The sequence below is a fragment of the Urocampus carinirostris genome, chromosome 1, assembly GCF_059441175.1.
Source record: "Urocampus carinirostris isolate Australia breed hairy pipefish chromosome 1, RoL_Ucar_1.0, whole genome shotgun sequence".
Lineage (NCBI taxonomy): Eukaryota > Metazoa > Chordata > Actinopteri > Syngnathiformes > Syngnathidae > Urocampus > Urocampus carinirostris.
The window spans coordinates 16,166,387-16,184,245 of NC_142349.1; the positions used below are offsets into that span (position 1 = coordinate 16,166,387).

Below are 17,859 nucleotides of genomic sequence, written 5' to 3' on the forward strand. Positions count from 1 at the left end.
CCACCACACATGCTTCACGCCAAATAAATGAATCTCTGTCTCACCAGATCTTTCCAGTAAGCCATGGCCTTTGTTTACATACCTATTTTTATTGTGTTTGAGCGGTGTTTCTTCAGTGATGTTCTATTAAACATTATAATCCCTGCAGTAATGTAGTGTGATAAGAGTGTACTCGCTTTTGTGACATACTGTGACAGACTATGTAGAGTACTGTGACAATATCTGCCATCTAGGGTGACGTTGTCGTCTGCTATCAGTGACAGAGACAATCTGAATTAGACCTGAAATGGACGAGACAAAATCAGTCTCACAAAACCAACGCGGCATACACAGTTCTAAATGATCGAAAAACTTATCAAATACAGCGAAAACGCTTAAGGTGACAGGTATGCAAGTAAACACATTTAGTTGACAGAATGTTTTTGTATGATTATTAAAAGGACAGTGTGTATTATTTGACCACCAGTGTTGCTGTATTGTGTATTGCAACCTAAAAAGAGTGGTAAAAAGTATAAGGAAGAATGCAAACCACTGAGACTCAAAGTGACCCAACTGCAACATTTTTATTCTTCATATAAATGCAAATTTCTCAACCTAAAAGTATTTTAAAAATTGCACTCTTGTATGATCGTTAATATATTTTTGCCAATTACTTAGATCTTTTTTTTTTCATTGAATCAAGTTGTTTACCATTAGGGGGTGCTAAATAAAATACATTAAGGGTTTCCAACTTTTTTCAAGCTGAGAGCTAATTTTTGTTACTAATCGGCGCAAAGGTTACCCAGTTTGATATGCTTTTCTAAAATAACTAGGTGTTATGTTGTCACCATGTTGTCGTTTGATTGGTTGGTTGGTTGGTTGGTTGGTCTGTTAGTTGGTTGGTTGTATCCCACTAGCGTCGTAGGGGCACCACTTTCTGTGGTGTGTCTTGGGCAAGTACAGCCTGGTGGCGCCCATTCCTCTCCTTGCCGACATATGTTCCCACCCGGTCTCGAACCGGGGGAGCTTTCATGTGTAAGGCGAATGTGCTTATTACTACTAAAAATCACTATGACCTAGCACTAGTGAGCTATTTTCAGAGCAGTTCCACGAGCTTGTCTGCTGTCCTTAAGGGAACATCGTGGTGCCCGTGATCACCACGTTGGAAATGCCTGACATACACTGTCCCTTTTTTTTTTATATTCAACAATGTCACGGCCCGGGGTTCCCTTAACCACCTGTGCTGTTGGGACACCACTTCCTGTGGTGTGTTTTGGCCAAGTACAGCCTTGCTGTTTTTTCGGCGGTGGAGTATGCTCCCCCACATGAAACATATACAAACGGTTTCTGTGGCCAGTAGCTTTTGACAATCTATTACTGAACATTTAGTGTTTGGATTCCACAAAGGTGCAAACATCAAAAGCATCATCACCATTATTCCCATTTCACTGTGTCGCTCAAATCATTATGATTATTAACTACATAGTAGTAGAACGTTTCACCCTTTGATCTGTGCTAATTACCTGTTAAATGGCCAAACTGAGTAAACATGAATTAGCATAATAACGGATGGCTATATTTTGTACCATTGAATCTCAGTGTTTAATGGAGGTGGGGCCTCGAACCGCACTTCCTCTTCCTTTTACAGCAACAGGCCAAGCTTCACTTTGCAAAGAGAGGACGATGCATTTGAGGAGCGCGTAGAATCGCCATCCCCGTGAACCTTTTCAGGTAGTCTTCCATCCTGTAAGACATGATTGCAAAGGACATCTGACTTGTGAATAGCGAAAGGTTGGAGGTCGACAACCAACCCCCCCAACCCGCTTCCTCAGGTGTAGGAGATGGAAGAAGACCAGCATACTGCTCAGGAGGCCACTCAGGGTGCAGGTAAGCATCAAAATGATTTTTTTTTTTTCGATTTTGAATGCAAACCAATGATACAATTTGCAGTACTGTATGGTTTGAATTCTTATATTATTTTCTTTTCTTTGCGCTGCCCTCTGCAACATCCTCTTTGTCAACGCTGAGCTGACTTCCTGAAAATGACGTTGGGCTGAGGAAATGCTGTTTAATCATTATGAACAACTCTTGGTGTCTTTTAAGTCACATGCTGCTCAGACATATTTTGTTCTTATACAATCTATTTTACTTTTTTATTTTATTTTGCCCCTTCATTTACCAACTTGTCTGTCAATGTTTTTGCTAGACTTTGTTCAGTGTGTCTCTCCAACCACTGAGGATAAATGCAATAAATAATAAATAAAATAATAATAAAATAGATACAATACTTTCAAGGGACATTGTGGATTGTTTAGCGCCTCCTAATTGTAAAGAAAAACCTTAGGCTATCCATTTATATGAAGTTATTAAAAAAAGCTTAATTGACAAGTTAAATAGCACGCGTTAAAGTTTGATCACCAATTCCCAACACTATCACAAAATTGGATAGACTAGTGTATTTCACTATATAAGTACTTAAATTAAACATGAAGTCCTCCCACATTCCAAAAGAGCTTTATCACATTATACACATTATAAGTATCTAGGACTTTGCTGTAGTGTAAATTAGCCAACTTTTGTGAATAACCAAGCCATGGCTTTTGAGGAACACATTTTTTGGCCCAAAAAAGTGAAATGACTACATAATATGAAAAAAAATTCGGTAAATTGTGTCACTATAACGTTTTTTTTTTGCTTTTGTTTGGCTTTTTTTGTTCTAAATACTGGTAGTTGTTTTAATGAGTGGACTGCCCTCCGTACATGATTTTTCTATTGGCTTTGGCTTTGCATAGAAGAAGAAATAGTGTACATAATGTCTCCTCAAAAAAATAAACAATTAAACACAAAACAAATAAATCAACAAAAGGGTACATTTAAAAGCGCATTTACAACTATATATACTATATTTACAGCTAACTAGCACCGGGTTGAAGACCACTGGTTTAGATGAACTGAATGTGCAATTTTATACCCAAGCATAAGATTAACATTACTAGTCCTCCGTCCTTTTTTGCCTTTTAACATTTTCAATGTTTCATATCAGATGTCATCAAAACTGAGCAGAAATGTGAAATTAAGCGATACAGCGAGATCTTCAGAGACTTTGATAACCTAGAGTTATCTTTCATCCCCAAGTAAGTGTTAGTTTTCCATTGCTTCACTGAGATGTTTGTTTTTTACATTTATCGATTGTTCATGCTGTAAATTTAGCAGTAAGATCATAAGCAAAGCCCGAGCCCACCAGGAGCCTGAGCCCGAGCTCGACCCAAAATTCAGCCAAAACCAAGCTCTTTCTGTCGAGTTCTTACGAATAAAATTTTTAAATTCTGGTTTGTTTTGGCTAGGCCCCTCAAATCGAGTCAATAAGTCGGGCCGAGTCGGGTCGGCCTTTAATATCTACAGCCCCAGGTCGGGTTGGGCTCGATTTTTTTTATTTTTTAGGCCCGATCTTACTACCTTGTACATTCCATTCTGTAATTACAATAGTTATAACATTTATGTTGGCTTACCCTCATTCAAATGCTAAATATTTATGACAGGCCATCACACAACAAAATCCCAGAATCAATCATTTGAGGATATTAGGCCAATTATCTGAAAATGTTTTAGTTTTTTTAGACGAGAAGTAAAAATAACCAAATTAAATTTTGTTGGATCACAAACATATTCACACAGTGTGTATTATTTAGCGCCTTCTAAAGGTAAAACAAACTTCATTAACAAAAAAACATCAACAAAATTGATTTGAATAATAAGCAAAAATACATGAACTATCATATAAACGGGCATTTTTTAAATACTCATAGGTCAAGAAATTAGCGTGCATTTTACATAACATGAGCCCCACATAAAGGGAGCCAACATAATTGTATGCCATCTTACTGCTACTGGTACCCAAAAACCTCAAAAAGGCTGGACAAAAAAATGAGAGGATCCCTGTGCTTTAGCTCTTGTTTCCAGTTGTACTACACCAGTGCCTCTCGATTATTTTCTGTCACGCCCCCTCTCCTCTAACGCACCAGGATGGATCTTTTTTTTTGAGTGATCACATAATAATGGTGAAGACAAAACAAAGATGTTGGTAGCACGTCACCATGCCAAATATACGTCTTTCGCCACATATTATAAGCATTTTGTCAGCATAATTGCGTTATAATGTAAATACATTTTTACAAAGCAAGCACAACAGTCTTTGCTTTTCTCCCTCCAAGGTCGGAGTGAAGTGCTAGGCAGGAGAGTTTTGTTTGTCTTTTTACACCGTCTCTCTTCACCTGTCTCCACAACTTAAATTTATTTTTTGTTAAGAACATGCCACACTTTGTGTCTACACTTAGACAAAACACTCTACCACTGAGAACACCAGTGCCCCCTAGTGTAGTGGAGGTGCAATGTCACTTTATTGGAGGAAAGTAAAAAAAAAAGTTCCTCCATGTCAAACGCGCCCGTGCCCCCCTTGCATCACAGCCCCCTAGGGGGGCCCGCCCCACTGTTTGAGAACCACTGCACGACACTGAGGGTGTCAAACATATGGCCCGCAGGCCGGATTAGGCCAGCCAACAGATTTAATCCGGCCCCCAAAACATTGCTGGGAGAAACACTAGAAGAAGAAAAAAAACACTGTAACTGTATGCTGACTAACATTTATCAACCGGAGAACATTTGAGGGATCCGTTATTTGACTCAAAATGGAAGTCAAACACGCGCTGTTTAAACTAAACTAACCTTTTTGTCCCCAGCGATTCAAAATTGTCAACTTCCACCAGGGCTAAAAAATTAAATAGTAGCAACTGGGTGTCTTTGCAGAAGTTTAAAGAAGCTTTAGCTCCTTTAAAAGACAAATATAATGGCCCAGCATTGCCTGGCTTGGCATTGCCAGATATTCTACTTAAGTGAGGTTTGTTGGGGCCATGGTTTGTTGAAAAAGCTCCAGGGAGACACTAGGGAGTGCCAAAGAGCAGTATGACCACATGCAGCTCCAGAGGCGCTTGTACACGAAAGCAGATGTTTATCGATTTTGTTTCTATTCATTGGAGGTGCCTTGACAATAAACTAATTTAAAGACCAAAGAAATTCTCACAAAAATCTGTCCAGCCATTATGGAGCCTATAAACCACATACGAACACACATACACGCACACACGCAAATGGGATTTCTATAACTATCCAGATATGAAGTCCAACAGCAAATTTTACAAATTCAGGTCAAAACTTTGATTAAAATCATAGATTAAAATCAGAAAAAGATGTTTAAATCATTACAACAATAATTAAGGTCGTTTACACGTAAATTACTATCGGTGCGCTATCTTAGTCACTTTCCTGTTTGCATGAGTTTCTCAGAGTTTGATTAACTGTTGTGTAAATGAATAGAAATGTTGTTTTGCTTTTTTATTTTTAAAACAAATGCACAGTTAATATGACACTACAAGACATTAAATCTTTATGAAGGAAAGAAAAAAACCTTGATCGTGTACATGATTATTGTACTATAATTGTGAGCCTCCAAAAGATCCCCAACCCTACAACTAAGGCAGACTTTATGTGCCTTTTATTTACTAGTTGGGCCCCATTAAAAGTGCATTTTCTGTACAAAGTCTAAATCTGATTATTGTGGAAGATATGTTCTTTTTGTCTGATTTTTTACGGCACACTTTAAGTCACGTTTGTTTGTATTGCCCATTTTCACAAGGAGTCTCAAAGGGCAGCAGAGACCACAAATTATTGCAAACCACAAACTATTATTACACCACCCCTGATCTAAAACCTACACGAGGGCAAGGAAAAACTCAAAAACCTCAACATGAGGAAGATGAAGAAATCTTGAGAAGGGGTCGCACATGAGGTAATCCCCCTTCCAGGATGACCAGGCTGCAATAGATGTTGCAATAACAAATAATACACAGATATTGTCAACATGAAATATAGGTCATTCATAAGCTATAGAATAGAAGAGTGTTTTTTAAGCCTGGATTTAAACAGTTCCACTGAGGTTGCAGATACATACTTTTTAAACTAATACCAGAACAAATGGTTCCATGTTTGTGTTCTGTCATTGAAGTGTGTAAAATTGAATTCATTCAAAAATAGTTTTAATCACTACCCTCAGTGAGGATGATGCAAATGCTGGGTCCTTTTTAAAAAAATGTAATTATTGACTGGGGAAGCTCTTGCACAGTAAAGCTTTAATTAGAGAAAAACAAAGAATAAATGCTCCTTAGAATAAGTAAAGCTTTGTGGTTATTAGCCCAGTACTCTACATGCTTTGTCCCCTAATGTCAATAGTACATGGAACATATGAGTTAAAGCAGGGGCCGGCAACCCGTGGCTCAGAAGCTGCATGCTATTTGGTGACTCCCTGGCGCTTTTCCAAACATGTTTTCACAAATTTAAAAAGATGGGTAGGGGAAAATATTTTTATTTTAATATAGTTTCTGTAAGAGGACAAAAAAGATACAAACACTTTAAACATTTTCCAATGCTGTAAAAATGTGTAGAGTAAATAAATCATTTCAACTAGAAGTGTAACTGTAAGGCGAGAGGGAAGATCAGCTTATACGAATTCACGGGTGGGAAGTGACAAGTTTGACTGCCGCTCTCTCACTGGTATTGGATTGTAAAAAGATGGGATACAGGTTGTCACCTCAAATGCTTCAAAGTCATATATTGTGACGTAAAGTCATGGGTCTTAGGCTTTAACTCCTGACTGGTAAATGCAAAACTCTGGAACATCTCTCCTTCACTTGTTTTCCACTTTTTTCCGCATTCCCTGTGATAAAAGAGATCTGCCTTTTAAGGGGCAAGGTCATAAGCCAGGCAGGTGGCTGTTTTAAACAAACCGGTGTGTGATCGGCCAAGGGCGGTCCATGGTAAAAGCAGAAATATGACTGCACAAAAATCAAACTTAAACTGAAATAATGTATTTTTCTTCTACTTTACCTTTCAAAAGATTCCAATTATATTTTTATAAATAATGCATTCTGCGTTTTTTTTTTGCACTCTTTGTGTTGCCCACATAAGGGATGCTCTAAGCACCATGCATTTTGTTGTTGTTTTTGTCAAATCCTCTTTCAACATTTTGGGGTGAAGGCTCCTGTGTTAAAGGTGTGTGTAATGTGGGCAGGACTAGAGGTAAGATCCGGCCTAAAAACTTCAGCCCGACCCGACCCAAGTCACAGGTATCTAAACCCAAACCCGCCCAAACGCGACGGGTTAACTTGATTTGATTAGCAAGCCTGAAATAAACCCGAAGCTTTAATTTGCTGCCAAAGTAAACACGAAGCTTACTCTGGCCATGCGCACTTCGGCACCGAATTGGGCGTTCCGGCTGAACTACGCACCGTGGAGTTTACTTGAAGTGAAACTAAATAAAATGGCACTGAAAACAAAATCAAATTATGCAGATTACAGGCAGCAAATAGTGAAAGATTTGGCCAAAAAGCAGAAGGAAAGTTTGTAAAGCTTATTAGCTATTGGCAAGAAGCAGAAATTACGTCTGACGAGGGGCAGGTGTTAGGAGGAAGCCGCGCAGCTTTTATCCCAACACCAAGGAGGAAAATTTATTAGGATTCAGTGATTTTGGGTTAAACTGGTTTGGTAAGCATTTTCTTTATCTAAACAATTACTTGAGTAAAAGTAAGTGCGTGCTGTGTAGATCCTCCACGAAAAAAAAAAAAAAATGAGGGAGAAGCCCGACAGGCCCAAAATGCGGGCTGGGTCCAGGTCGGGTTTGGGCCCAGGCCCAAGATCTTATCTCTAGGCAGGACTATTTCTGATTGGGAAGCTGTGACTTAATAATACCCAAACGATGCCTCAAATATTTTGTTACCACAGGTATTTTTCAAGTATTTATTTATCTGCTTACTGTCCTTATTTTAACCCTAAATAATCCTGCATGTTTGAATTCTGTTCAGTGAAAAGGACGGGTTGATGTCTGACAATGAATGCATCACTGTGGAGAAAGGCGAACTTATTGTAAGCACTTTGCATTTTACCTGTGAATTGATTGTTTACATTGAACTAATAATCAAACTCAAATTGACAGTATAGTGCAGCAGAATGTAACTCAAATGCAACTCAAATCGCAAAGTTTGCAATTTGGGAAGAAAAAGTTTTTATGAATTTTTTTGTACGATTAATGTCTAATTTGTTTACACGCTATCTAGATAAATTCAGTTGACCACTTTTAAAATTGCAATTAATTCATGCAATCCTTGTGTGAATTTTAGGGCTTTAAAGTGAAAATATTCTTGGTCATAGTTTTTAATTTCTGTAGATTATTATACCACCCTACAGTTGTAATTTGATGGTTGTGTTTACACTTGTGATGCTGAGCAATAAACAATATAAGAATTTGTCTAGATGATAAATGTTCTGCATTTATATAGCGCTTTTCAAGTTACTGAAGACCTCCCAAAGTGCTTCACACTTACCCATTCACACACACACTCACACACCGATAGCCGCGTCAACATGCAAGGCAACTACCTGCTTATCAGGGGCATTTGGGATTCAGTGTCTTGCCCGAGGACACTTCAACAATTAACACGGCAGACCCAGGAATTGAACTTGTGACTTCCTGATCACAAGACAAGTGCTTTAACTCCTGAGTTACTGCCGCCCAAATGCATCATAGTAACGTCACAGTTAAGTGTGTGTTAAATAGAAAACAGCCCATGCTTGTTTTTTTCTATCACATTGTTTTTAAAACTTTAATTCAGTTAATGTAGATGCAACGATAGGTTCTCTTAAAAGGGCATTGTTTGATATTTCACCACTAGATGTCACTGTATTGTGTAAAGCAACCGAAAACAAGTTGTACACTGTGCAAGGAAGAACACAAACTACAAAGACTCAAACTGCCCAAACTGCAGGATTTTTCTCTCATTTTTTCCAAGCCATTTACAAGGTTTTAAGTTTTTGAGCTTACTCATAGCAACAATTTGGAGGACAATATTGTTAGCTCTCTATAGATGAGCCTCGTTTTAAAATGTTACCAGTTTCTTAACCTCATCTCATCTCATCTCATTATCCGTACCGCTTATCCTCATTAGGGTCGCGGGGGGGCTGGAGCCCATCCCAGCCATCTCCGGGCAGTGTATATATATATATATATATATATATATATATATATATATATATATATATATATATATATATATATATATATATATACCAGTATATTTATATACCACAGCCATATCCACTAGTGGCTAGAGTCACTTCTGATGCCCATCCCAGCCATATCCGGGCAGTAGGCAGGGGACACCCTGAACTGGTTGCCAGCCAATCGCAGGGCTTATTTAACGCTTATTTAAAAAAAATACTCATAAATGCACTCATAAATGATAGTTAGGTCAAGTTAAGTCATGTTTATTTGTATGAATTTCAATCACACGGTGTCTCAAAGGGCTGCACAGACCATAAAGTATTGCAAACTACAGACGATTATTACCCCATCTCTGATCTAAAACCTACATTAAGGCAAAGAAAAACACGAAAAACTCAACACGAGGAAATGGATGTTGCAATATCAAAAAATACAGATATCGTCAACATGAAATCTAGGTCATTCATAAGCTATAGAAAAGAAGTGTGTTTAAGGCCTGGCTTTAAACAGTTCCACCTAAGTTGCAGATTTAATCTCAGGGGGTAGAGCATTCCACAACATTGGGGATCGAACGAAGAACGCTCTCGAACCTGCCGATCTCTTCTTGGCTCTTGGGATCACTAGTAGACCAGCATTTTCAGAGCGAAGGCTCCGGACCGGAACAGAAGGGGGAATTAAATCTGAAAGGGAGCAAGTCCATGCATGATTTTGTATAATACCAGCTGAACCTAAAAATCACATCTTAAGCTAACAGGGAGCCAATGCAGCTTAGCTAAAATCGGGGTAATGTGATCAAACTTTCTTGTCTTGGTTAAAAGCCTCGCTGCAGCATTTTGTACCAGCTGAAGACTATTAATTTTGGACTTAGGGAGACCTGAGAGTAGCACATTATAGTAATCGAGACAGGAGTTAACAAACGCATAAATTATGATCTCCGCATCGGACTGGGACAGTTAATGTGTGGGGTTTTTTTTATTATTATCATTATTCAAAACACTTTTTATGAAGTGTTCTTTACCACTAGGAGGTGCTAAATAACACACAATGACCCCTTGGGGAAAATAAACGCTGGATTCAAGTCACGCCATTTTACTGACAGACTGACTAGCTATCTAGCTGCTTCCTATGGTTTCAAATTAGCAATTGAATATAAATTTGGCCTTAATGCAACATATTCCAAACAGTGGCAGTTGATTCATAAGATCATCAGCCAATATTTTATTATTCTATTCATTTATCTTAAACAGTCGAGCTTATTATTCAAGACCCGTAGATTTATATTTGATCCAAGAAAGTCTTGGAGTGAACACTAAGACAAACAGTTTTGGCAGTGGTGCGCCATTCATTTCACACCTAGGCCTTCAGTGATGACCTACTTAGTACAGCTTGAACAAATATTCTTCCAAAAACTGTCATTTATGGCATCACGATTTGATCAAATCCTACACAGAAGCACACGTATGCACGACTGGGAGGCACATCGCCTTCGTCTTGTACAACACTGGCTATTTTCTAGAGTATTTAAGTATTAATAAAGCTAATTCAGCAATTAAAATGTATCACTACACATAATAATGCAAACATTTAAAATCAAGAGAATTGAAAAGAAATTGTTCTCAAAGTATGACCTCTTCACGAAATCTTGCTTTTCTTAAAAGTCTGTCTTAAAATGGCTTTGCAAGTATATCTGCAACCAAAATGTTGTTGTCATCCCCTTCAGCCATTGTGGGTTACAATTGTTATCATGTCACATATAGATTTACAAAAAGTTATAATGTAGCTTGGTTAAACTACATAATTCTGCCTACGCTTAACTCAAGTGAGTATTCAAGCACAAGACGTGTAGATGTCCCTTCTTCTTCAAGTTTCATGGCGGTTGGCATCTTTTTGGTGCACCGTGCCCCCCTGACACGTTCAACATGGGGCTTTCTAGCTGGCCTTACTGTCGCCAACTGGGAATCTTATTGGCTATTGCAACTATTAGCTACAAGTGCCATTCACCTGCAGTGCTCAGAGGCTAGCACTGTTTATTCAGAAAGCCTCGGGCAGATTTCATCTAGGCTGATGACACAGGCTAGCTGAATACTTAGACCTAATACTACTGTAACTAGATGGTTTAAATACATAATGAAAAGTACATTTGTAGAATAATTTTAAAAATGTAAACACTTTGGAAAAAAATATTTAAAATGGATTTGACCTTTGTTACAATTATGATAATGATGTCCAGTGAAGGCCTTGCCCACCACTGAAATTTAGGGGCCGGTCACACAGACATTTGCGGCTGAATCACGGCCAGAAATTTCTGCCTTTGAGGCGGACGCTATTGGATGCATTGAGATCGCCATTCAGACGAGATACAGCGGTGCTTAACACGAGGTCGGAAATTCGCGCGCGGGTGGCAGCGCGAAAGAGTTTTGCGCTGCTCAATTCTTCAGAGCGCGGGGTACACAACCTTTCACGAGCGTATCGAGGCTGAACCACGGCCAGAAATTTCTGGCCGTGAAGCAGATGCTGTTGGGCGCTGTTGGACGTTTTGAGACCACCATATAGACAAGATAGAGCAGTGCTTTACTCGCGGTCGGAATTTTTCACGTGGTTGGCCGCGCTCAAAACTTTTTGAGCACGTGTTAAACCGCGTGCCGCACACGTGGTCAACACGAGGTAATGACGCGGAAATGACGCGGAACGACGTGGAACGACGTGCTCTGGCCGCGGCCAGGGCGTGGTTACACATGGGTAGGTCGGGAAATTTCAGCGGGTAATCGTGGGTGGAGCATGGTAATAGCATGTTCTGCGCCTGTATCGCGGTGTTATTACGTGAAATTAGCGTGTTACGCGTGTGACGGTCAAACGCCTTTCTCCGCGTAAAAACAGCGCGAATGCCGAGCACACGTCAGTTGTGCTCGTGACGTCAAGGGGGTGAACATGGATCCCCGTCAGCGTAGTGACCTCGTCTTAATCCATTTTTATTTCTTGACATTTCTTTTCAAGATAATAAAATAAAAATGATGCCATAGCTTGAAATCTTGATCTTCACGGGACTGTGTCTTGTGCGGTTATGATTTCTACAGCCCGGTGCCGAGATTTGCATCCCCTCGCTACTACAACCACTTTGACCTCGTTTTATCTCACTTTTAGGCAATGTAATGGCGAACATATAACCAAAACCACTTCGTCTTGCATTTGTTGGAAATGTAATACAACTTAAACCATTCCGTCTTTGTTTTTGTTGTGAACGTAATCGAACGGTAAATCCTCCCCCCCTCGCGTGAACGCGCATTCTGCTGCGCTTCCAACGAAAGCGATCGTATTCTATATAAAACGCTTATTAAAACTATAAAGCGAGCTAATTATAACAATTGGGAGATCCTAGTCTATATAACGCGTTTATTTAGACAATAAAGCGCGATCGTATTCTACAAATTGCGTTTGTTAACGCGGATGCAAAAGTCACCAATGTCAATGTACGCTTCCCACAAAAGCGATCTCAGCAGAATGCGCGTTCACGCGAGGGGGTGGGGGGGTGGATGTGTTGCGTAGGAGTCGGATTTGGGCACAACACCGGCTCGGGAGCTTTTATACCCGTGGTCCACACGAGAAAATGACGCAGAAATGACGCGATGAGGAAGCGGAACAGTCGCCCGCGTGTTTTGCGGGCATACCACCGATGAACAGCGGGTTGGCCAATTTTGCGCATTTTCCATCGCGGGCAACCACGGGCTAAAAAAAAAACGCAAAATTTTAGCCGTGATTCAGCCGCAAATGTCTGTGTGACCGGCCCCTTAGGGTAATTAATGAAGCTACCATTAATCACATTTTTGTTATATTTTTGGGAATATTTATTTTGTTTTCTTAAAATTATGTCTTTAGGAATACTGTGCAACGATTGATGGTGATGGGAACTCATTGGGTAAGCCTCTTTTTTTTTACTGCTAATAGGTAGTTTCTTACCTTAATTTTCTCATTACAACATCAAACCATATTTTAGTCTCGTTTCCTGTGTCTTGTTTCAATCCACTATTTGGTCTTGGTTTGTAATTGACGTGTACTAACAAGATTAGGATGAAGATTAGGCTGGTGGCAGCTGTCCTCCTTCACCCCGGCGAGGTGTTAGGCCCGTAAACACAAACAGAAAGCCAAAAACAGCAAGACCAGAACGGAAAGTTTTGGTCGCTGAGTGATGAAAGAGGAGGTTAGGGGGTGCGGCGAGTGATTCTTTAGATTTAGTAGGAGTGAGTGAACGCCACGTAGTTGCTAGGAGGCGAGTGCGTGACAACTTTTATCTCCAAACCACGTCTCACTGCTGGGTTTCTTTTTGTGGTTGAGTTCTGACTCCGGGTGTTTCATCCATCTGCACCACCAACAGTGCTTCGGTTTCCTTCCAAGTGTGTTTTGAATCACTGACCTTTGCCCTGCTAAAAATACGTTTCTGTGGATTTTTTTCAAGTGCTTTCAGAGCAAATGATCTCTGGGGGCCTTGTGTGTGTTCCCTTCTCCCATTGGTCAGGATTAATTACCTATCAGTTCTGTTTACTGCTCTGTTCAAACTGTTACTGGGCAGGTGGCCAAATTGGAAAGCTTGTACAATCCAAGTGCACTCCAGATAATCCTCCATCTTTCTGACAGACAGGACGCAGCACAAATCTACTTGAACATCGACCGCTAAAGGAGACTTCAAACTGAGTGGGCACTTTTTTAAAGACTTGTCAGGCAAACTTGGATGGAACATATGAGTTAAAGCAGGGACCGGAAATGTGTTCAGATGTCAGGATTGTCCTTGTAGTTGTATTATTAGCTGAGGAGGAACCAATAAGGATTTGTGCGGGTAGATGCAGGTTAGGACTGTGGGTTAGTGGTTTCTGCGTCAACGCCCACTTAACTTATTTTCAAAACACTCCCGGGATTTTGTCACCTGCGACATGCAAAATGCTTATTTGCCAGAGCAGCATGGCCACACCTTCAAGAAACTCTTCATCTATTTCTTCATTTGAGGCCTTCCATGCATTTTAGTGTGTTTCCACACTTATACAAAAAAAGAGTGCAGTTTTTCTTGTTTTTCTGAGCCACCGCCATGCTGATGTACTCCTTCCCAGCTCACGAGGCCGACTTGGCACTCTGCCGCTGCGAGGATGGCGTGGAAACGGCACTGCGGTATGCCAAAATGTGGTGCCGCTACGCCAAAGACCTCCTAGCCTGGATGGAGAAGAAACTCAGCTTGGGTGAGTGCATGGGAGGCAATTGACACCAATGCAGACAAATGTGTTAGGACTTCTGACTGTGCTGTTTGTTACTATTTGACAAATTCATTAAAAATGTACTGTTAAAGAATTGGGGGTCGCTTGGAAATGTTCGTATTTTGAATGAAAAGCGCTGTTTTTTTTTTCAATGAAGATAACATGGAATTAATTAGAAATGCACCCCTCCATTGCTAACGTGGTAAATAACTCTTAAAGCTGCTCTTATTTGTTTTTTAATGCAATATCACCAGTTCCTGCAACCAGCACTCCAGTGTTCTAAAAGTACATTGTATATGCTAATTGCATTAGAAGGCTAATGGATGATTGGAAAACCCTTGAGCAATGATGTTAGAGCTGTGGAAAACGGTTGGTTATAGAAGTTATAAAATTAACCTTCTTTTGAGATAGTCAGGTTTCTAGAGCATCACATTTGTAGGTCTTATTAAACTTTTCAGAATGGCTGGAAAAAGAGAACTCCGTGAGACTCGACAGTCTATTCTTGTTCAAAGAAATGCGGGATATTCCATGCAGGAATTTCCCCCAAAAAATGAACATTTACATTGGTGTGTACTACTTCCTTCAGAAAACAGCACAAACAGGAGGAAACAAAAGAGTGTAAAGACCAAGCAAGAGGACAAGTACTGTAGAGTATCTAGTTTAAGAAATAGATGTCTTACAGGCCCTCAACGAGCAGTTTCTTTAAATTGTATCCGCAAAACACCAGTGACAATATTTACAGTGAAGAGGAAAACATGAAATGTGCCCTTCAAAGAAAAAGCCATGAGACTGAGTCTGACACTGGCCAATAAAGGGAGGAGATTGATATGGCCAAAAGAACTCAGACATTGGACACCTTATTTGATAAATAAAAGTGCGACTTTTTCCTGGAAAACACTAAATTGTCTGGGTGGCCACAAACGTTTGAACAGTAGTGTAGTTTTTTACTTGCATATACATTGAATATGCATGTAAAATAGTTATTGTATTCATTCATTATCTGCACCACTTATCCTCAGTAGGGTCGCGGGGGTGCTGGAGCCCATCCCAGCTATCTTCGGGCAGTGGGCAGGGGACACCCTGAACTGGTTGCCAGCCAATCGCAGGGCACACAGAGACAGACCATTCACTCGCTTATCCACACCTAGGGACAATTTGGATCGGCCAATTAACCTGACATGCATGTTTTTGGAATGTGGGAGGAAAATGGAGTGCCCAGCGGAAACCCACATAAGCACAGGAAGAACATGCAAACTCCACACAGGAAGGTTCGATCTCATGACCTCAGAACTGTGCCGTACACACGCTAACCAGTGATGAAAGAGGAGGTTAGGGGGTACACACATACATATATATTCATACATACATATATATATATATATATATATATATATCATATATATATATATATACTGGACTGTCTCAGAAAATTAGAATATTGTGATAAAGTTCTTTATTTTCTGTAATGCAATTAAAAAAACAAAAATGTCATACATTCTGGATTCATTACACATCAACTGAACTATTTCAAGCCTTTTATTATTTTAATATTGCTGAATTTGGCTTACAGCTTAAGAAAACTCAAAAATCCTATCTCAAAATATTAGAATATCATGAAAAAGTATACAAGTAGGCTATTCAACTAATCACCTGAATCATCTAATTAACTCGAAACACCTTGCGAGGTTTCCTGAGCCTTAAAAACACTCAGCTTGGTTCAGTAAACTAAATCACAAGTATGGGGAAGACTGCTGATCTGACTGCTGTCCAGAGGACCATCATTGATACCCTCCATCAGGAGGGTAAGACACAAAAAGAAATTTCTCAAAGAGCAGGCTGTTCACAGAGTGCAGTTTCAAAGCATATCCACAAAAAGTCTGTTGGAAGGGAAAAACGTGGCCGGAAATGCTGCACAACCAAGAGAGATGACCGCAGCCTTAACAAAATTGTGAAGAAGAGCCGCTTCCAGAATTTGGGGGAGCTTCAAAGACAGTGGGCTGAAGCTGGAGTCCAGGTATCAAAAGCCACAGTTCACAGACGTGTCCGGGAAATGGGCTACAATAGCCGTATTCCCATGGTCAAGCCACTTCTGAACTCAAGACAACGGAAGAAGCGTCTGACTTGGGCTATGGAGAAGAAGCACTGGACAGTTGCAGAGTGGTCCAAAGTCCTCTTTTCAGACGAAAGCAAGTTTTGCATTTCATTTGGAAGTCAAGGCGCCAGAGTCTGGAGAAAGGCTGGAGAGGAGCAAAATCCAAGTTGCTTGAAATCCAGTGTGAAGTTCCCACAGTCAGCAATAGTTTGGGGAGCCATGTCAGCTGCTGGTGTTGGTCCACTGTGTTTCATCAAGTCCAGAGTAAATGCAACTGTGTACCAAGAGATTTTAGAGCACTACATGCTTCCATCTGCTGAAAAGCTCTATGGAGATGAGGATTTCATTTTCCAGCATGATCTGGCACCTGCCCACAGTGCCAAAACCACCAGTTACTGGTGCACTGACCATGGCATCACTGTCCTTGATTGGCCTGCTAATTCCCCTGACCTGAACCCCATCGAGAATTTGTGGGGTATAGTTAAGAAGAAGATGAAAGACACCAGACCTACAAATGCAAATGAGCTGAAGGCCGCTATCGAAGCATCAATAACACCTCAGCAATGCCACAGGCTGATTGCCTCCATGCCACGCCGGATTGATGCAGTAATCCGTGCAAAAGGATTCCCAACCAAGTACTGAGTGCATCAATGGACATTTTCAAATGTTTGATTTAGTTTTGCTGTTATAAAATTATTTTTTTACTTGGTCTGAGGAAGTATTCTAATATTTTGAGATAGGATTTTTGAGTTTTCTTAAGCTGTAGGCCAAATTCAGCAATATTAAAATAATAAAAGGCTTGAAATAGTTCAGTTGATGTGTAATGAATCCAGAATGTATGACATTTTTGTTTTTTTAATTGCATTACAGAAAATAAAGAACTTTATCACAATATTCTAATTTTCGGAGACAGTCCAGTATATATACATCATCATTCGTCATCTATCTTCCAAGGCCTTACTTGTATTTAAATTGATTTCAAAGCATCTGGCAAGTTGTTCTGAGTAATGTTTGATAGCTCTCCTACTAACAATCGGACCCCCCAAAACTTGGTAAAGGCACATGTATGGATCCAGCTCTTGTGTTAAATTTGATCTTATTATGACCACAATGCAAAAGATTTGACATCCTTTTTATATCAAGTTCAAGGAACTGCTAACTGGATGGTTCACACGCACAAAGGATTAGCAAAGGGGGATTAGCATTCAGTAGGCTGCGACTGAGTGGTGGCATGTTGCCTTCAGAGAACAGGCTCAGATGCTGAGCAGGCAGTGTGGCTTGTTTTGTTATTTTTATCAACATAGAGGCAAAATTAGAAGCTAGGACTCTTTGTGTTGTTAAAATTAAACCGGAAGCCTTTTTTTTCCTTCAGAGAAAACTATTGTAATCCATTAATATTTCAATCTATACATCTAGTCCTCCTCTTATTTCTACAACTAATAGGA

At 40.0% G+C, this 17,859-nt stretch overlaps 1 protein-coding gene across 1 annotated transcript in view; it reads left to right on the forward strand.

Moving 5' to 3' along the window:
• The first annotated feature begins 1,735 nt into the window (after positions 1–1,735).
• Positions 1,736–17,859, forward strand: part of gmip (GEM interacting protein) — a 34,939-nt gene continuing 18,815 nt past the window's right edge. The window contains exons 1-5 of the mRNA XM_088320593.1: positions 1,736–1,866; positions 3,023–3,113; positions 7,890–7,950; positions 12,959–12,998; positions 14,182–14,307. Of these exons, the coding sequence (XP_088176719.1) occupies positions 1,821–1,866; positions 3,023–3,113; positions 7,890–7,950; positions 12,959–12,998; positions 14,182–14,307 (364 nt within the window). The 5' untranslated portion in view covers positions 1,736–1,820. The remainder of the gene's footprint in view (positions 1,867–3,022; positions 3,114–7,889; positions 7,951–12,958; positions 12,999–14,181; positions 14,308–17,859) is intronic.